The sequence below is a fragment of the Antechinus flavipes genome, chromosome 1 (genome assembly GCF_016432865.1).
Source record: "Antechinus flavipes isolate AdamAnt ecotype Samford, QLD, Australia chromosome 1, AdamAnt_v2, whole genome shotgun sequence".
NCBI classification, from domain to species: Eukaryota; Metazoa; Chordata; class Mammalia; order Dasyuromorphia; family Dasyuridae; genus Antechinus; species Antechinus flavipes.
The window spans coordinates 714298083-714314480 of NC_067398.1; the positions used below are offsets into that span (position 1 = coordinate 714298083).

The following is a 16398-nucleotide window of genomic DNA, read 5'->3' on the forward strand; positions in this document are numbered from 1 at the left end:
TTAGATAGTCTGGTGAAGCCTAGGGATCCATTCTCAGAATTACATTTTTAAATACATAAAAGAAAATACATAGAATTACAAAGGGAACAAATTATACCGAGGTAAGGTATTAATTTTAAAAAACCCCACAGATATTAAGGTACAAACCTCAGTCTTATAGAACTAATTTTGGGAGGAGTAGAAGAAATTAGAGTGGTTTTTGTCCTTTGCTCTTGAAGAGGCCCAAAATGACATCACTATGTTGGGATCAAGGTACAAGTGTGTCGTACTGAGGATGATCAGACCAATATGAGCTTGGAATTTAGGGTTAGAGTCTAACCCTAACCTAAATACCACAGCCAGGAATGGCATCCACGTGAAAATTGGGAATAGGAGTGCAGGGACAGAAGAAGGGACCTGTTGGTCCTTCTTCAATGAGCCTTCTCTAAGTTAAGCCCACACAGAGACAGGCTGGTCATGTGAGGTGGTGGAGAATCAGGCAAAAAGCAGCGAAAAGGGGGGCTGACAGGGATTTCCTTCAGAAACCCAGCTTGAACCAGGTTATAGATTTGATCTTTCTATTGTCTCAAGAAATTGGAGACTATGGATATGTCTGTGTATATATACAGAGAGATATGTATATATGTATATATATACACATATATATGTAAATCTATCTTTCTATATTACATATATAAAATGCATATATAATATAATGAATATAATACAATACATATATGTATAATATGTAATATATTATAATATTTTATATTATATATAATTTCCCTCTTGTTTGTCACTCAAAGGGAAAGGAAGGGATGCTTGTTTTTAATACTAAGTAATTAGGTAATCCTATACTGGGGGGGAGGGGGGAGGAGAAGAGGAAAGGTAGCCTTCAGTAGTCCCCAGCCCCTTCAACTATTTCTTGAACCAATAGGGCAAAGATGAAAACTTGGGGGGAGGAGGCGCGAGGGAAATAGATAAGGAAAATCGAGGTGGGTCTCCCGGGGAGGATGAGAGAGCTAATTAAAGCGCTTTAGCGTCTGCAGCTAAAGCATCATTTATCCACACACACATTTCCGCTCTTCATTCCCTAGAAGGGGTTTTCTCCTGCCCTGCCTGGTCTCTGTTCCATTCGAGGGAGGAGACACTGCAGACGCTGAGCTCAAGGTTAAGCACAGGCCGGTGGCCACGACAGGAAAGAACCTTCAGCCTGGGTTTCGGGGGTTTGGGTCTCTTCACAAACCAATTGTGTGCGGTCCTTTCAGGACCGAGGAGAGCAGCCGCAGCGCCCTTCCTGCTGACTCGGCTCTTAAACTTACTTTTACAAACCCACGAATCTCGGAGAGGGACTCACTCTATTGAGAAGCAGTAGAGACAGAAGCTGATTCTCCTCCCCCCACTCCGGTGCCCGCAGACGCTGCTCCTTTACTCCATTTGAAGCAATCCTTACCAGGAAGAGGGGGCGGGGATAGCTGAGGGAATCAGCAGTTAGGACAGAAAAAGGTGATGACATTCAGAGAAAGTGAATTCAGAAAGGGGGGGGGAAGAGGAGGAGGGGAAGAAGAGAAGGTTCCACAATTCCATTCACAGCCCCCTCCCCTCCAAACACGATGCAGTGTGGAATCATTTCGTCTACAATGATTCGGCTGAGGAGAAAGTTCCGGGCTCTGGATTAAGGTCCCTAAGGTTTCCCTAACACCCCCCCCCCCTCCACCCCTAGGACTGGAGCTGCCTCGCCCTCCCCGCAGCGCAGCAGATCTGCGGGGCTGCACGTAGATCTGGCTAGGTGTGCCCTCGCCCCTCTCCCCGCCCCGCATTTGGGCGCCGCAGCCTTCCCCCGCGCTGAGTGCACCGGCCGCCCCAGCGGCCCGGGCTCCTCCGCAGTCCCAAGGAGAGAAGTGACATCAGAGGAGGACTAATGTATCCTTCCCCGCTGCCGCGCTCTCACTCGTACGGAGCAGAAAAGTCCTGCTCCCGCTGGAGTTACTGAACAAAACCAAGTCCCCCTCCCGACTCTGCAAGCCCAGCTTCCCGCCCCCCCCATCATACTCTGCCCAACTGGTCTCATCCCCACGGGGATGGGGAAGACTCTGCTTTAGTCTGTTTTTTTCCCTTCCCCCTCCGTCCCCTCCCCCCAACCCCCGCAGCAGGGGAAAGCTGAATACTTTGCTGCGAATCTGGGAATCTGGGCCGGGGGCTCAAGGAAGAGAAAGAAGTGACAGCCCCAGCCTGACCGGGGAAGACAGAGGGAGACAGGGGAGGATGGAAGGGGGAGAAAGAGGGAGTTAAGAGAAAGAGGAAGACAGGGAGAGGACAGGAAAGAAAGGGAGAGAGGAAAGAATGATACATGAGAAAAGAATGAGAGAAAGAAGAGGGGAAAAGAATCTTTGCCCCTTGTATAAGGAATGTTTGTTCATTAAGTTCACGATGAAAAAGAAAAAAGAGAGAGGAAAGTGAAGGTAGAGAAGGGGAAGAGGAATAAAGGACAGAGGAAGGGGAAGAAAGAAAAAAAGGGGAGGAAAGACTCCTCCACTCTTTGTATAATGATAATAATGATATGAATTTATTGATAACTGTCAAATTCATGATAAAAAAAAAGAAGAAAGAAGGGGGGAAAGAGGGAGATGAAAGAAAAGAAAAGAAAGAATGGCTGGTGAGGACTAGAGGACTGGGGAGGAAACCCAGAAGAGAGCGAGGGGGGTGGCGGCGGCAGCAGCAGCAGCAGCATTGGTGGCAAGGCTGGCAGAGCCTGGCATGGGCGGGGGGAGGGGCAGGAGCTCTCCCCCTCTCTCCTCCCCCCCTCCCCCGCCCGGGCCGCGTCGAGGAGCCGGGGCAGCTATAAAAGGCGCGGCCGGCGGGCTGCTGCCGCAGTGTCCTCCCGCCGGCCGGCGTGTTCCAGGCTCCCCGCGCTCCCGGCTCCGACGCCGGCCCCGGCCCCGCAAACATGATGAGCTACGGCAGCGCGGACGGGCTGCTGCAGGGCCCCACGTACCCGCTGCCCTTGCCCCTGGCCTTGGCCTCGGGCCGCAAGAGCGCCGCGCTGATGCGCTCCGTGGCCGGCGGCTCGGCGTCCAGCGGCTTCCACTCGTGGGCGCGGAGCTCGGGCTCGGGCTTCCGTTCCCGCGGCGCGCTGGCCGCCTCAAGCACCGAGAGCCTGGACTCGCTCAACGGGCCGGGGCTGGGCGGCGAGGGCCGCGGGGCGCGCAACGAGAAGGAGCTGCTGCAGGCGCTCAACGACCGCTTCGCCGGCTACATCGACAAGGTGCGGCAGCTGGAGCTGCAGAACCGGCAGCTGGAAGGCGAGGCGGCCGCGCTGCGGCAGCAGCAGGCCGGCCGCTCGGCCATGGGCGCGCTCTACGAGCGCGAGATCCGCGAGATGCGCGCGGCCGCGTTGCGCCTGGGCGCGGAGCAGGGTCAGCTGCGCCTGGAGCACGAGCGCCTGCTGGAGGACATCGCGCACGCGCAGCAGCGCCTCGACGACGAGGCTCGCCAGCGCGAGGAGCTGCAGGCGGCGGCGCGCGCGCTGCACCGCTACGCGGACGAGGCGGGCCTGGCGCGCGCCGAGCTGCAGAAGAAGGTGCAAGCGCTGCAGGACGAGGGCGCCTTCCTCCGCCGCCGCCACGACGATGAGGTGGCCGAGCTCCTCAGCCAGATCCAGGCCGCGGGACCCCCCGACGGCCGCGACCTCGTCAAGTCCGATGTGACGTCGGCGCTGCGCGAGATCCGCGCGCAGCTCGAGGGCCACACGGTGCAGAACACGCTGCAGTCCGAGGAGTGGTTCCGAGGTGCGCGCGCGGGAGCGAGGGAGGGAGGGGGGGAGGGGGCGGGGCTGGAGCGGGAGGGGCGGGGTTTCCAGAGCATCCCTTGTTACCTGTTTGCAGGTTTATCTGCTGCAGGTGATTGCAGGCTCGTGGTCCAAGCCCCAGCCCTGCGCTCAGAAATGCCCAGTGCCCCTCCCAGCGCTTCCCTCAGAAATGGCCCAATGTCCCCCCTCTGTCTGACCTTCTCTAGTCTAACGTCCCTCCCCTATCTGACCTCCTGTGTTCTAAGGGCCGTCCCATCCCAGAGCTGCAAAGTGGTCTAAAGTTCTTCCCTTCCCTGAACCCTACGATCTGATTCCCTCCCAGCCCCGGATCCGCGTTCTAACGTTCCTCCCCATCTGACCTTCCACATTCTAAGGGCCCTCCCAGCTTTGACCTTAGAAATGTTCTAAGGTCCCACTTTGCCCAGTCCTTAGAACGTTGTCACTTTGATGGCTGGATCTAACTCCTGGCACTGACTCGACACATTGCAGGATTCCCATTCTCCTTTCCCCCTCCCTTCTCCCAGAGTCTCCCCTTGGGGCTGAGAACACTCCCCCTCTTCCCTGCAGCATCAAGGAAGAAAGGATACAGGCACTGCAGGAGAGCGAGGACGAGGTGGGGGAGGGCTGGAAATAAGATTGGAGAGGGACAGGACAGGCAGAATCCACATGGTTCTCTTTCCCAGATCTGGTTTCTTAAAAGGGGGGCCTCTTTTCTAGGGTGAGATGTCTGTCCATCCCCACAATTAGACAATCTTTGGTAAAAATGCAACAAATGAGTCCTAGCTGGCCCTTTAATAAGCCCTTCCCTCCCCCACCACATCCCAAGGCTGAAAGAAACCCCGTTTTATGGCCTTTTCAATCTCCAATCAGTTGAGGGATCTTAAGTCTTCTCATCTCATTTTATTTGACCAGTACAAACCTCCTCTAATTTGGAGTTTTCTGAGCTTCCTTGCATAGTGAGGATAACTGGTCCCTCCCTTTCCTTGCCCCTCTCTGCAGTAAGATGTCTACCCAGAGCTCAGCCTTTTTACTCTTGAGCAACTTTTGGCCCTTCCCTTTCCTTTGCCTTGCTAAGCCCGGCAGACGTGGCTAACACCAAGCTTGGACCTGCCCACCCTCTGCCCCCAGCCCCTGCAGCAAAACTGGAGGCCATTCAGGGGGATCCTTTCCAGATATCTGCAGCTAATGCCAGCCTATCTCAGGCTCCAGCCACAACCTTGAACAAACTAGAATCCTTTAGGACACAGAGCCAGCCTGCTGATCTCTCTCCAAAGTGGGGTATAAGCTCCCAAAGAACTGGGCCATCTTCTGCGTTGTGTCTGGTACCTCCTCCAGGAGGCCCAAATAGTCGTGGGCACCACACACACACACACACACACACACACACACACACACACACTCTGAATCACCAGCTTGGATGAGAGAGAAATGGCCTGGCAACCCTCAGTCCTTCATTCAGTGGTGGCAGACCAGGGAAAATCAGCCCAGAATTGTTGGGAGCACTCCACTTGAGCCAGGATGACTCTTCCTAGTAGGAGGGCATGACTCGTCTTTGGAGGGGGGAGTGGAAGGGATCTGAGTGCCAGTAAAATCCAAGGTACCCTGAAAGATGGCTCTGCTCCCTTGTTCACCAATTTAACAAATTAAGTGACTCATGAGTTTAGAAGAAAGTACCTTTAGCCCTTTTTGGGAGAAATAGGTCCCGCAGGTGCACAGAGGCTCCTAGGGCTTTGGGGCTAGGCCATGGGAGGGGGGAGGCAATATCTGCAATGCAGTTCTTATACATCCTTAATTGGGACTGGCTCAGTTTTAGGGGTCTGGTAGCTGAGCAGGACTAATGATATTGAAATAATATGAAGAGTCCTAGATATAGACATGAATTCCAATTCTGCTACTTATAAGCTGAGTTACTTTGGGCAGCAAGCCCCTTCCTCTCTTTGGGCCTCAGTTTCCCCATCTTTAAAATGAGGGAGTTGGGCTAGATCCATGCAATGATCTGGGATAGGCAGTCTTAGTCAGTAAGCACTTATTAAGCCCCTACTATCTACCAAGTACTGCATTCTCATGGTGGGGCAAGAAGAGGGGGGATGGACAATCTAACTTTCTCGAGCCCTTTTCTCTGCCTTTCTACTCCCTGACCCCGGGCTGCCACAGTGAGGTTGGACCGCTTGTCAGAAGCTGCCAAAGTGAACACAGATGCCATGCGCTCGGCCCAGGAGGAGATCACCGAATACAGACGTCAGCTGCAGTCCAAGACCACCGAGCTAGAGGCCCTCAAGGGGACAAAGGACTCTTTGGAGAGGCAACGATCAGATCTGGAAGACCGCCATCATGCTGATGTCATCTCCTATCAGGTAACTGCTGAGGAAGGGAGAGAGCCAGGGCTGGCCTTGTCTCTGCCGTGGGACTTGGCAAAAGTCAGTTAGGTCTCCAATTCCCAAGTGCGCCATTTAGACTAGGGTCTCCTGACATCTCCTTGGCTACCTCGCCATTAAATACTGGTATTCCCAACCTGGGGTCTCTCTTAAAATTTAAAAAAATATTTTGATAACTATTTCAGCATAACTGGTTTCCTTTTAATCCCATTAAAAAAATTGTGTTTTCAAACATTATTCTGAGAAGCGGCTCGAGGTGGGAAAGAGTCCACGATCACCCTCTTCCCCTGCAAAGGTGAATAATCTCTGATCTCTTGTCGATTTGGAATGAGAAGAGATCTTAGGATTCGTGATTATAGGAGATTTTTCAACCTGTTTTACTGGGGACATTCTGGGGAACTTCTAACATCTGGGAGGGGATTCTGGGAGCATGGGGGTACAGCCTTGGTTTGGGGAAGAACCTGAATACGAAGAAGGCAATGTTAGATGTGGGCTAAGCAAGAACTTCCCTTCCTTGAATGAGGGCCCAACCCTGAATCAGCACTGCCCCACTTTGGCTGACGGAGTGGGCATCTGCATTGCAGAGAGCCAGGGGCCACCCCTCCATGATGCATGTCGCCCTTCCCCTTCCAGGAGACCATTCAGCAGCTGGACAGTGAGCTGAGGAGCACCAAGTGGGAAATGGCCGCCCAGCTCCGAGAGTACCAGGATTTGCTGAATGTCAAGATGGCCCTCGACATTGAAATCGCAGCCTACAGGTACAGGGGTGTGAGGGCCCCTTTCCTCCTCAGTTAACAAACTTGCTGAGAAAATCCCGTAAGATGCCGGATTTGGAAAAGCCCCTTCTTAGGCTTTAATGAGTCTGACCAGAGTGGACTCACTAGGATGGGTCATGGATGATGTGGGACCACCAGGTAAACATTGCAAGGGACCTCTCATTTCATAGTTGAATGAGTAAAAATAATTAGGCCAGACTCAGCTAGCACTTATATAGCACTTCATGGTATATCATTATGTCTTCACAACAACCTTGGGATAGGGATACTAATATTATCCCCATTTCACAGATTAAAAAAAAAACTGGGGTAGACGGAGGTCGCAAAAGTGGCCTAGATTCATCCAGCTAAAGCCAGATATATTTTTTTGTTTTGTTTTGTTTTGCTTTTTTGCTGAGGCAATTGGGGACAGGTGACTTGCCCAAGGTCACACAGCTAGGAAGTGTTAAGTGTCTGAGATCAGAATTGAACTCGGGTTCTTCTGATTTCAGGGCTGGTGCTCTACCCACTGTGTCACCTAGCTGCCCCTAAAACCACATTTGAATTCAAGGTCTCCCTGACTTCTAGGCTCCCTGCTGCTTTCTATAGCACCACCTAACTGCCAGGAAGTGAATCAGGCAGAATCTGAACTCATGTCCTGACTCCATTGACTCTGTCACTGCTCTGCTAAGTGACTCTGAAAACCTCACTTCATCTCACTGGACCTTTCTTTCTCTCTCTGTGAAATGAGTATGATTCCATTTACAATCTCCATCCTCACATCCAGCCCTCACAGCCTTTTCTTTCTTCTGAACCTCACTACCTGATAATATATGCATTGGGCAGTACTTTACAATTCACAAAGGGCCACTTTCCAGGGTTGTGGCAAGAGATGATCATTTCTTTTCTTCAGGCGTTAGAAAATTTCTTAAAGTTTGGATACATGTCTCATTTGTGCTTTACGACAACCTTGGGAAATGGTACTGTAGATGGGAGCACCCCATTTTACAGATAGAGAAACTGAGTTAAATGGCTCACTGAGTTCACAGATAGTGAATAGCAGAGGAAAACCAGGACTTCAGGCTGAACCTTACTCTAGCCAGGCAGAAGCACCTACTACGTGCTAGGTACTGTGCTAAGCTTGCCGTCAAGGAGCTTCTGGCCAAGCTCCCTGCCATTCCACCAAAAGTACAATGATTCCTCAAAGTGTCACAGGGGGAGTGGTAGAGAGAGCTGAGTGGAGCAAAACTGGTGCTAGACCTCAGTCTGCCCTGGCCAGTAGTCTTCCTGTAATTCCATGATGCTTCCTTTTGAAATGTAGTTCAGGGAATTACAAGGTTAGTACTTCCCCCAAACTCCAGAAGCCCAAAGACTAAGTCAGCTGTTTGTGGCCTTTTAAGAGTAATCCTCCGGGCTTTTCTTCCTACTACAGCACTCACAGTGGAGGGGTACACAGAGAGACAAGCCTTCTGTGGGATGTGTGGGGAGTTGAGAGTGTGGAACTGTCCAGGGTCCTGAAGCTTTGTTCAGAGGGAGGCGGGGCTTTCAGCACCACCAGGGATAAAGAGACTGCTTGGAAAGGATGCAGAAGTTTGAGGGTGTGGGGCTGTCCGGGGTACTGAAGCTTTGGTCAGAGGGAGGTGGGGCTTTCAGTATCACCAGGGATAAAGAGACCCTGCTAGGAGAGGTTGTAGGAGTTTGAGAGTGTGGAGCTGTCCAGGGTCCTGGAGCTTTGTTCAGAGGGAGGCGGGGCTTTCAGCACCACCAGGGATAAAGAGAGGATGCAACAGTTTGAGGGTGTGGAGCTGTCTGGGGTCCTGAAGCTATGTGCAAAGGAAGGCGGGATTCAAGTTAACCAACATTTATTAGGTATTTAGTTCTGGCATGGGTTCTGGGATGCAAAGGCAACAGTGAAAACATTTCCTACCTTGAAGGAGCATCCATTTTACAGGATGATCAGGGTCCTGGATTAGGAGCCAGGAGATACCAATATAAATCCCAACTCTGCCACTGCTCTAACCCTGAAAACCTCCCTTTATCTCACTGGACCTTTCTTTCTCCCTCTGTGAAATAGGTATGATTCCACCTATAACATCCCTCAAAGTCTCCAAAAGGATTGCTAGAAACATTGGTCTGGCATTATGCACAGTAGTTAGAAGGGTCCCTGGTAAAGATGGACATGCAGCCAGAGTTCCCCAGCCTTCTCAGTGGCAGAATTTGATAGTGAAGGCTGGGAATCTGTGCTGATTTGACTCTCTTCTGACCTTAGCAGCCCTAGGCTAAGAGCAGTGGTTAGATGGACTAGCAGAAGTTGAGGGTGCAAAGAAAAATCAGATCAAAAAGGAAAAAGAGGAGAAAGAGCAGCGTGCAAGCAAACAGAGGGAGTGAAAGATGCTGTGTTGTGGTCCACACTCAGTTCCCACAGTCCTTTCTCTGGGTGTAGATGTTTCTGTTCATCACAAGATGTGCTTTAATTCATATACATATATATATGTGTGTGTGTGTATGTATATATATATATGTGTATATATATATGTATATATATACATATAATTCATTAGGGAAATTAAACTGTGTGCTACTTGCTTCAGAAATGTATGAAATTGTCCAGAGCAATTGAACCCTGGACTTGAATCGTTAATATAAACCGGTCAGTTACTTCCTCAGACTGAGGGAAACGATAGACACTTGGATCATGTCTTATCTGTGTTTTTATTTCTTTTATTGACCCCATGCTACAAAATAAATGATTGACTCCATTAAAAAAAAGAAGTTGAGGGTGCAGATTGAAGGAAAAGGAAAATAACTGTGGGTCTTGGTGAGAACAGGCTTCATTTGATTGTCTATTAAGCCAGGTTCATGTGTCTGAATCATTTGGATATTCACTATCTCATTCGGTGCTCACAAGCTCCTTGCCCCACTTAGAAAAACAGGACACTATGGTGCATTAAGACTAGTCGACTTGCAAAAGGTCATGGTCGGATAGGGATTGATCTCAGAATAGAACATCGGTCTTCTGAATTCATGGGAAAGAAGTGTTGGGAGGAAAGAGCTAGTAGTTTAAACATTATCCCTGCCAACCTTATCCCTAAATCTCAGAGGATGGGGGGAAATGGATGGATGGGTGGATGAAAGAAAATTTATTAAATATTGTGACAGACACTGCAATTAGTGCTTGGGATACAAAGACATGTAGACTTACTCATGATCAGAGCTCTAGGCCCTTGACCTGAATCCTTATCATAAAGGAGAAAACCTTTTCTTGAGAAAGAAAAACATAATGGAATGGTGGCTAGGGAGCAATGTATGATTTCTCTTTCCAGTAACTTCCTTATGCTGTTTCTCCTCCCCACAGAAAACTTCTAGAAGGAGAAGAGTGTAGAATTGGCTTTGGCCCGGGTCCTTTCTCCTTTCCTGAGGTGCCCCCCAAAACCCCGGCCACTTCCACACATATAAAAGTCAAAAGTGAAGAGAAGATCAAAGTGGTTGAGAAGTCAGAGAAGGAGACAGTTATTGTGGAAGAACAGACTGAGGAGATCCAGGTGACTGAAGAGGTAACTGAGGAAGAGGAGAAGGAAGAAGAGAAAGAAGAAGCAGAAGAAGAAACTGGAGAGAAGGAAGAAGAAGGTGAAGAAGAAGGAGAAGAAGCAAAATCTCCAGAGAAGGAAGCCAAGTCTCCTCCCACGGAAGAGGTCACATCACCTGAGAAGGCTAAATCTCCAGCAAAGGAAGAGGTCAAGTCTCCAGAAAAGGCCAAATCTCCAGTGAAGGAAGAGGTCAAGTCCCCCCCTGAGGTCAAGTCTCCAGAAAAGGCCAAATCCCCAGCAAAGGAAGAGGTCAAATCTCCAGAGAAGGCCAAATCCCCAGCAAAAGAAGAGGTCAAGTCTCCCCCTGAGGTCAAATCTCCGGAAAAAGCCAAATCTCCAGCAAAGGATGAGGTCAAGTCTCCAGAAAAGGCCAAATCTCCAGCGAAGGAAGAGGTCAAGTCTCCCCCTGAGGTCAAGTCTCCAGAAAAGGCCAAATCCCCAGCGAAGGAAGAGGTCAAGTCCCCCCCTGAGGTCAAGTCTCCAGAAAAGGCCAAATCCCCAGCAAAGGAAGAGGTCAAGTCCCCCCCTGAGGTCAAGTCTCCAGAAAAGGCCAAATCCCCAGCAAAGGAAGAGGTCAAGTCCCCCCCTGAGGTCAAGTCTCCAGAAAAGGCCAAATCCCCAGCAAAGGAAGAGGTCAAGTCCCCCCCTGAGGTCAAGTCTCCAGAAAAGGCCAAATCCCCAGCAAAGGAAGAGGTCAAATCTCCAGAGAAGGCCAAATCCCCAGCGAAGGAAGAGGTCAAGTCCCCCCCTGAGGTCAAGTCTCCAGAGAAGGCCAAATCCCCAGTGAAGGAGGAAGTGAGGTCCCCAGCGGACATCAAATCCCCAGTCAAGGCCAAATCTCCAGAAAAGGAAGATGCAAAATCCCCCGAGAAAGAGGAAGACAAAGAGAGCGCCCCAAAGAAAGAAGTACCAAAGCCTCCTAGCGCACCTGTCAAAGAAGAAGGAAAGGAAGTTAAAGTGAAAGAAGCCCCCAAGAAGACAGAGGAGGAGAAAGCCCCGGCCAAAGCAGAAGAACCCAAAGATGGCAAGAAAGAGGCCCCCAGAAAGGAGCCCGAGGAGAAACCCAAAGAGGCCCAAGGTGGGACCAAGCCAGAAGGAGCCGGGAACCATCAGGCGGCCCCCGCCCCAGAGCCCGCAAAGGGAGAAACCAAGGCCAAGGAGGCAGCAAAGCCCCAGGAGAAGAAGGGGCCGGAACCCCCAAAGCTCCCAGCCCTCCGGCCACCAAGGAAACTGAGAAACCCAAACAGGAGGAAAAAAAAGCAGAGGAAAAACCCCAACCCGACCCCAAAGCCAAAGAGGAGGAAAAGGCGCCTCCCAAAGAAGCTGCCAAAACAGAAGCCCCCAAGGCCAGCAAACCCAAGACGGAGAAGGTGGAGAAATCCTCCAGCACCGACCAGAAGGAGAGCAAAGTCTCCGAGCCCGGGGCCGATGACAAAGCCAAGAAGGGCGATAAGTAGCCACAAGAGTCAGGGCCAGAAATGTCCAGCGGGAGCAGCCAAAGAAACTCGAACAGGTCAATCAACTCTAATTTATTTTATTTCTTCCGACCTCCAGAGAGTGCTCAGACTGCAGGGTACCCTCCTTTTCTAAGCTGGAATTCCTGGTAGCAATACGTAGGAAAAGCGGGAGAGGAACACCAGATCCCCCTCCCCTGGAGCCCTCCCCCACTCCCCCACCGGAACCCCCACCCTCCGCCCTCACCGACGATGGTCAACTATGTTATGATAGCTTAACTAGCAGAATGTGATATATGCCGAATGCCACATGTAAACACCTGCCCCGCCCCCTCCCAATAAGTGCATTTATTTCCTGTATGTGCAATCAATCGATGGACAACTGCAATAATGAATGTCCACGCCGTGGAAGCTGCGTTGTGCTTGAGGTGTCTTAAAACGGCACGGATGCCTTTTTTGGTTTCTTTCCCAAAGGAAATCTGTCGCTTCCCCGGCGGCGCAGAGGCGGCGCTGCCGGACGGGGGCCCAGGAGGATGCACGGGCAGCCACACAGTGTCAACACGCCACCAACTCAGAGGAGCACCGTTCAACCTGAGGCCACTTTCAATTGCTTGTGTGCAATAAAACAAGAGTGCTTATACAGACGGGGCTCCCGCACTTTTCTTTGCCTTCTCGGGAGGAGGAGAGGGGGGAAAGGAGGGGGGAAGCCCGGCCATCTGGGCTGGTAAGGCAGCCTCCGGGAAGCAGGGACTTAGGTTGTGGTCCTGGCCACCAAGTCCCCTCAGCCCTTGGATGCGACAGAAATTGGCCCCATCTTTCTGGTAACAAAGATGGATGTTCTTTGCTGCTGGAATGAGCTTGTGAGGACGGGGGGTTGTGGGGACTGGGGAGGGGGGAAAGGGGCTAAGGGCCGACTGCAAGGAGTTGTCAGGATCCCCTGGGCTCATGAGCTGGAGTTACGGAGTGGGCCCACGGAAGGAGGAGGCGTTTTCTATTAGGATGACCAAGTTGCTTCGACACGTTCGCCCCGGTTTTCTTTGCTACAGGAAAGAGGGACTTGCTTAGAAGGTGACTGGGTAGATTATTCGGCTCTAAGAGTGAGGGGGAGTTAGTCCCAGCTTCTCACTAGGGCTCACTTAACTGGATGGTCCCAAGCTTTGCAAAAGGAAGGGCAGGATCCCAGCTCTCCCTCTTCTTGCTGGGCTAGCTCTGGCAAGCTGCCTCACCCACGTGGGGACTCCTCCAAAATGAGGAGACTGATCTAGGGGATGGCTGAGGCTCCCTTCTTGCTCCCAAAGCCATGATCTTCATCCTTTTTCTTTCTCTAATTTCCTACACTTCAGCTACTTTGAGGCCCGATCCCTCAGGAGCAGGAGCAGATTGGAACAGAAAGTTTTAATCTGCTCCACTTCTGACTCGGGCCTCCGTGAGCAGCCTGATGGCTCTCCAGTCCCTGGAGCTCGCTCTATTAGTGCCAGGCCTAGAGCGGACAGATGATTGCTGCCATCCATAACTTAGCTTAGAACTCCTGAGCTCCCGAATCCCAGCACCTGCGGCTCAGAACTCTTGAGTTCGAGCATCTTGGCAACCTTGGCCGGGCTTGTAGTCCCGACCCACTCTCCTTGGGCTTGTCCCATTGTGATGATTTGGAACATGGCCGAGGGGCTATTGGGCCCCAAGCAAACAGAATCAAAGATTTCTGAAAAATGGAAGGAAAGTGATGGTCCTGAGAAATACACAAACATTTCAGGTAAAATAGAGGGAATTTTCTTTCCAGTGGATGTGAACTCGGACCATCTTTGCCCCAGTGCCCTTCTTACTTTTTGGTTTATATTAGTTATTTGTCCGTTTGGAACAGTCTTGAAATAATAACACTCTGAGTACAGTCAAGGAATAAGACTGTCCCAGAGTTTGAATACGTTTGCTTACAAAAGCTGTTTACCCCTAGTTCCGATGGTTCTGCAACTGAAGTTAGAGCCTTGATATGTTTATGGATTTAATGTGCTACTAGAAGGCATTTCTTAAAGCCTTTAAGGTCATCCCTGGCTGCAGTTCCCTAAATAGGTCCGATCTTGTTTGGTCTCGGAAGGAGCAGGGTCGGACCTGGTTCATACTTGGATGGAGACGTCTAGCAACACCGGGTGCTGTAGACCTCCAGGGGCAGCTAGATGGCGCTATAGTGGATAGAGCACTGGCCTTGGAATCAGGAGGATCTGAGTTCAAATTTGACCTCAGACATTTAACACTTCCTAGCTGTGTGACTCTGGGCAAATTACCCCCACTGGCTCACAAAAGAAAAAAAAAAAGATAATGATATGAAAAGGCTGCACAAAACCATTTTCACACAATCAGAAATAGGAATGGCGTGTGTGATCACCTCTGTTGTGTAGATAAGAAAATAGAGGTATTTAGAGTCTTAGAATCACAGAATCCGAGAGCTGGAAGAGCTCGGAGGGGGCTGAGTCCAATCCATACAAAATGGAAACCTTATCGGAACATCCAATCTCTGGCCTTTTTTTCCCCTTCTCCAAGGGACACTTTCATTTCCATCAGGAGGGGAAACAAGAGGCTAGGGTCAGAGGTCACCGACCTGCTCATATCTCTTCAGAGAGACGGACTCCTGGGCTGGAAGTATATCCTCCTCCTCCTTTAAATATTATTCATCTCGGGGACATGAGCAAGTTCAATCTAACTTGTGATAAAATGATCAGTGTCATTATTATTGGGGGAAGGAAGACCTCAAGTTTTATATGGGAGTACCCCTTTCCCACAAAATATTAGTTCCACCATGAACATGAAGAGCAATAGCAAAAATAAAAAAATCCTCATGTGTGCCCACATCAGCAGCAAAACAAAAATCAGAGAAAGTACACATAGGAGACTAGTCGTAGGCCTCTACAATCCTGAATAAAGGATCTCTCCCTTTGGGAGCAAGATAACTTGACTCAACCAAGAGAGAAAGTCCTGGATCTCATCCAAGGGAAAACTCCTTGAAGTCTTTATTGAATATAGCTGGGAAAAATGGATGGAGACTTTCTTTTCCTTCAGCAACATGAAGTAGGGTTGACATCTTCCATTTTCTCTCTTGAAGCAACTCACTGCTTGAAGAGTCTGAAAAAGATTACTCTTGAAGAGTCCCGAAGAGGACGGAAGGAAGTCGGAGCTCTCTTGCTCCAACCCCAAGTCTCATGCAGAGCGGGGCATTCATTTCCACCCATAAGGAGATAGTTTCATATCCATGGGCTTTGAAAGGACAAGGGTTACATACATAACAAGTAATCATTAAGCTTCTGCTTGAATCCCTTTGGGAAGTCAGGGAGCTCACCCCTCTCACCAACCACATGGCAAGAAAGGGGAGAACAAGGATTAAAACCCAGTTCTTCTCATTCTAAATCCAGACAGTCTTTTCACTCTCACAACCCTCAAAGGGGTTTGGGATATCACTAATGTGGGTTTTCTGTCCTTTCCCAACCCCCTTAATTCTAGTGTTTTCCTTTTGTTAATTATTTCCCATTTATAGTATGTTTGCACATAATTGTTCACATCTTGTGTTTCCTCATTAGATGGTGAGCTCTTCCAGGGGATGGCCTGGCTTTTGGATTTCTTTGTATTCCCAGGGCTTAGTGTGATGTCTAGCAAAAAGGTGACTAATAAATGCTTGCCGACTGACTGTCCAGGAAGTCAGACCACAATTCGACTATAACATTCACATCCTTCCACAAATTAGCAGCAAAGATTGTGCTCAACCGGCTGGACTCACTTCTCAAGTTTTCCCGGCATTGGGCAGATACCCTTGGACCATACACATCATCTCTCTTCCTTCTTGTATGTCACTGAGCCATCTTTATTCCCTTCTCTGGTAAAATCTACCTCAGGTGACCATCTGGATAGAACTCTGGACACTTCTCTGTTCATAACGAGCTGTGACTTGCCACCCATTCTTTGCCTTACTCTTCAGTCACCCCATTGAGCGATGTGCAATTTAGCTTTTCTATGACTCTCAGATCCTTCCCACATGAAATTCCATGTAGTTTCCTATGAGGTTCTCTGGCTGAGGAGCTAAAAAGAGGCACATAGTCAAGTGGACAGAGCATAAAGACCAGGCAGAACAGTAGAAGCAGAGATAAAGCAGAGCAGATTTGAAAGGTCATTCCCCAACTCTGAGGAACCACCACACACCTCTCAGATTGGCTAAAAACGAGAGGAAACCACAATGATAAATATAGGAGGAGATCTGGGAAAATTGGGACACTGATACATTGTTGGTGGAGTTGCGAACTGATCTCCATTCTGGAGAGCAGTTTGGAATTATGCCCCAAGGGCTATCAAACTGTGCATTCCCTTTGACCCAGCAGTGTCTCTACTGGGTCTGTATCCCAAAGAGATCAGAAAAGAGGGGAAATGTTTGTGGCAGTTCTTTCTGTACTGGCAAGGAACTGG

The 16398-nt window shown here is 50.0% G+C and overlaps 1 protein-coding gene across 1 annotated transcript; it reads left to right on the plus strand.

Annotated features, from left to right (window-relative positions):
- The first annotated feature begins 2861 nt into the window (after positions 1–2861).
- On the plus strand, positions 2862–12029 carry NEFH (neurofilament heavy chain). The gene is given in 5 exon segments (XM_051973072.1): positions 2862–3767; positions 5942–6141; positions 6796–6920; positions 10273–11696; positions 11699–12029. Coding segments are annotated over 5 exon segments (2853 nt in total). The 5' UTR covers positions 2862–2926; the 3' UTR covers positions 11962–12029.
- Positions 12030–16398: the final 4369 nt, after the last annotated feature.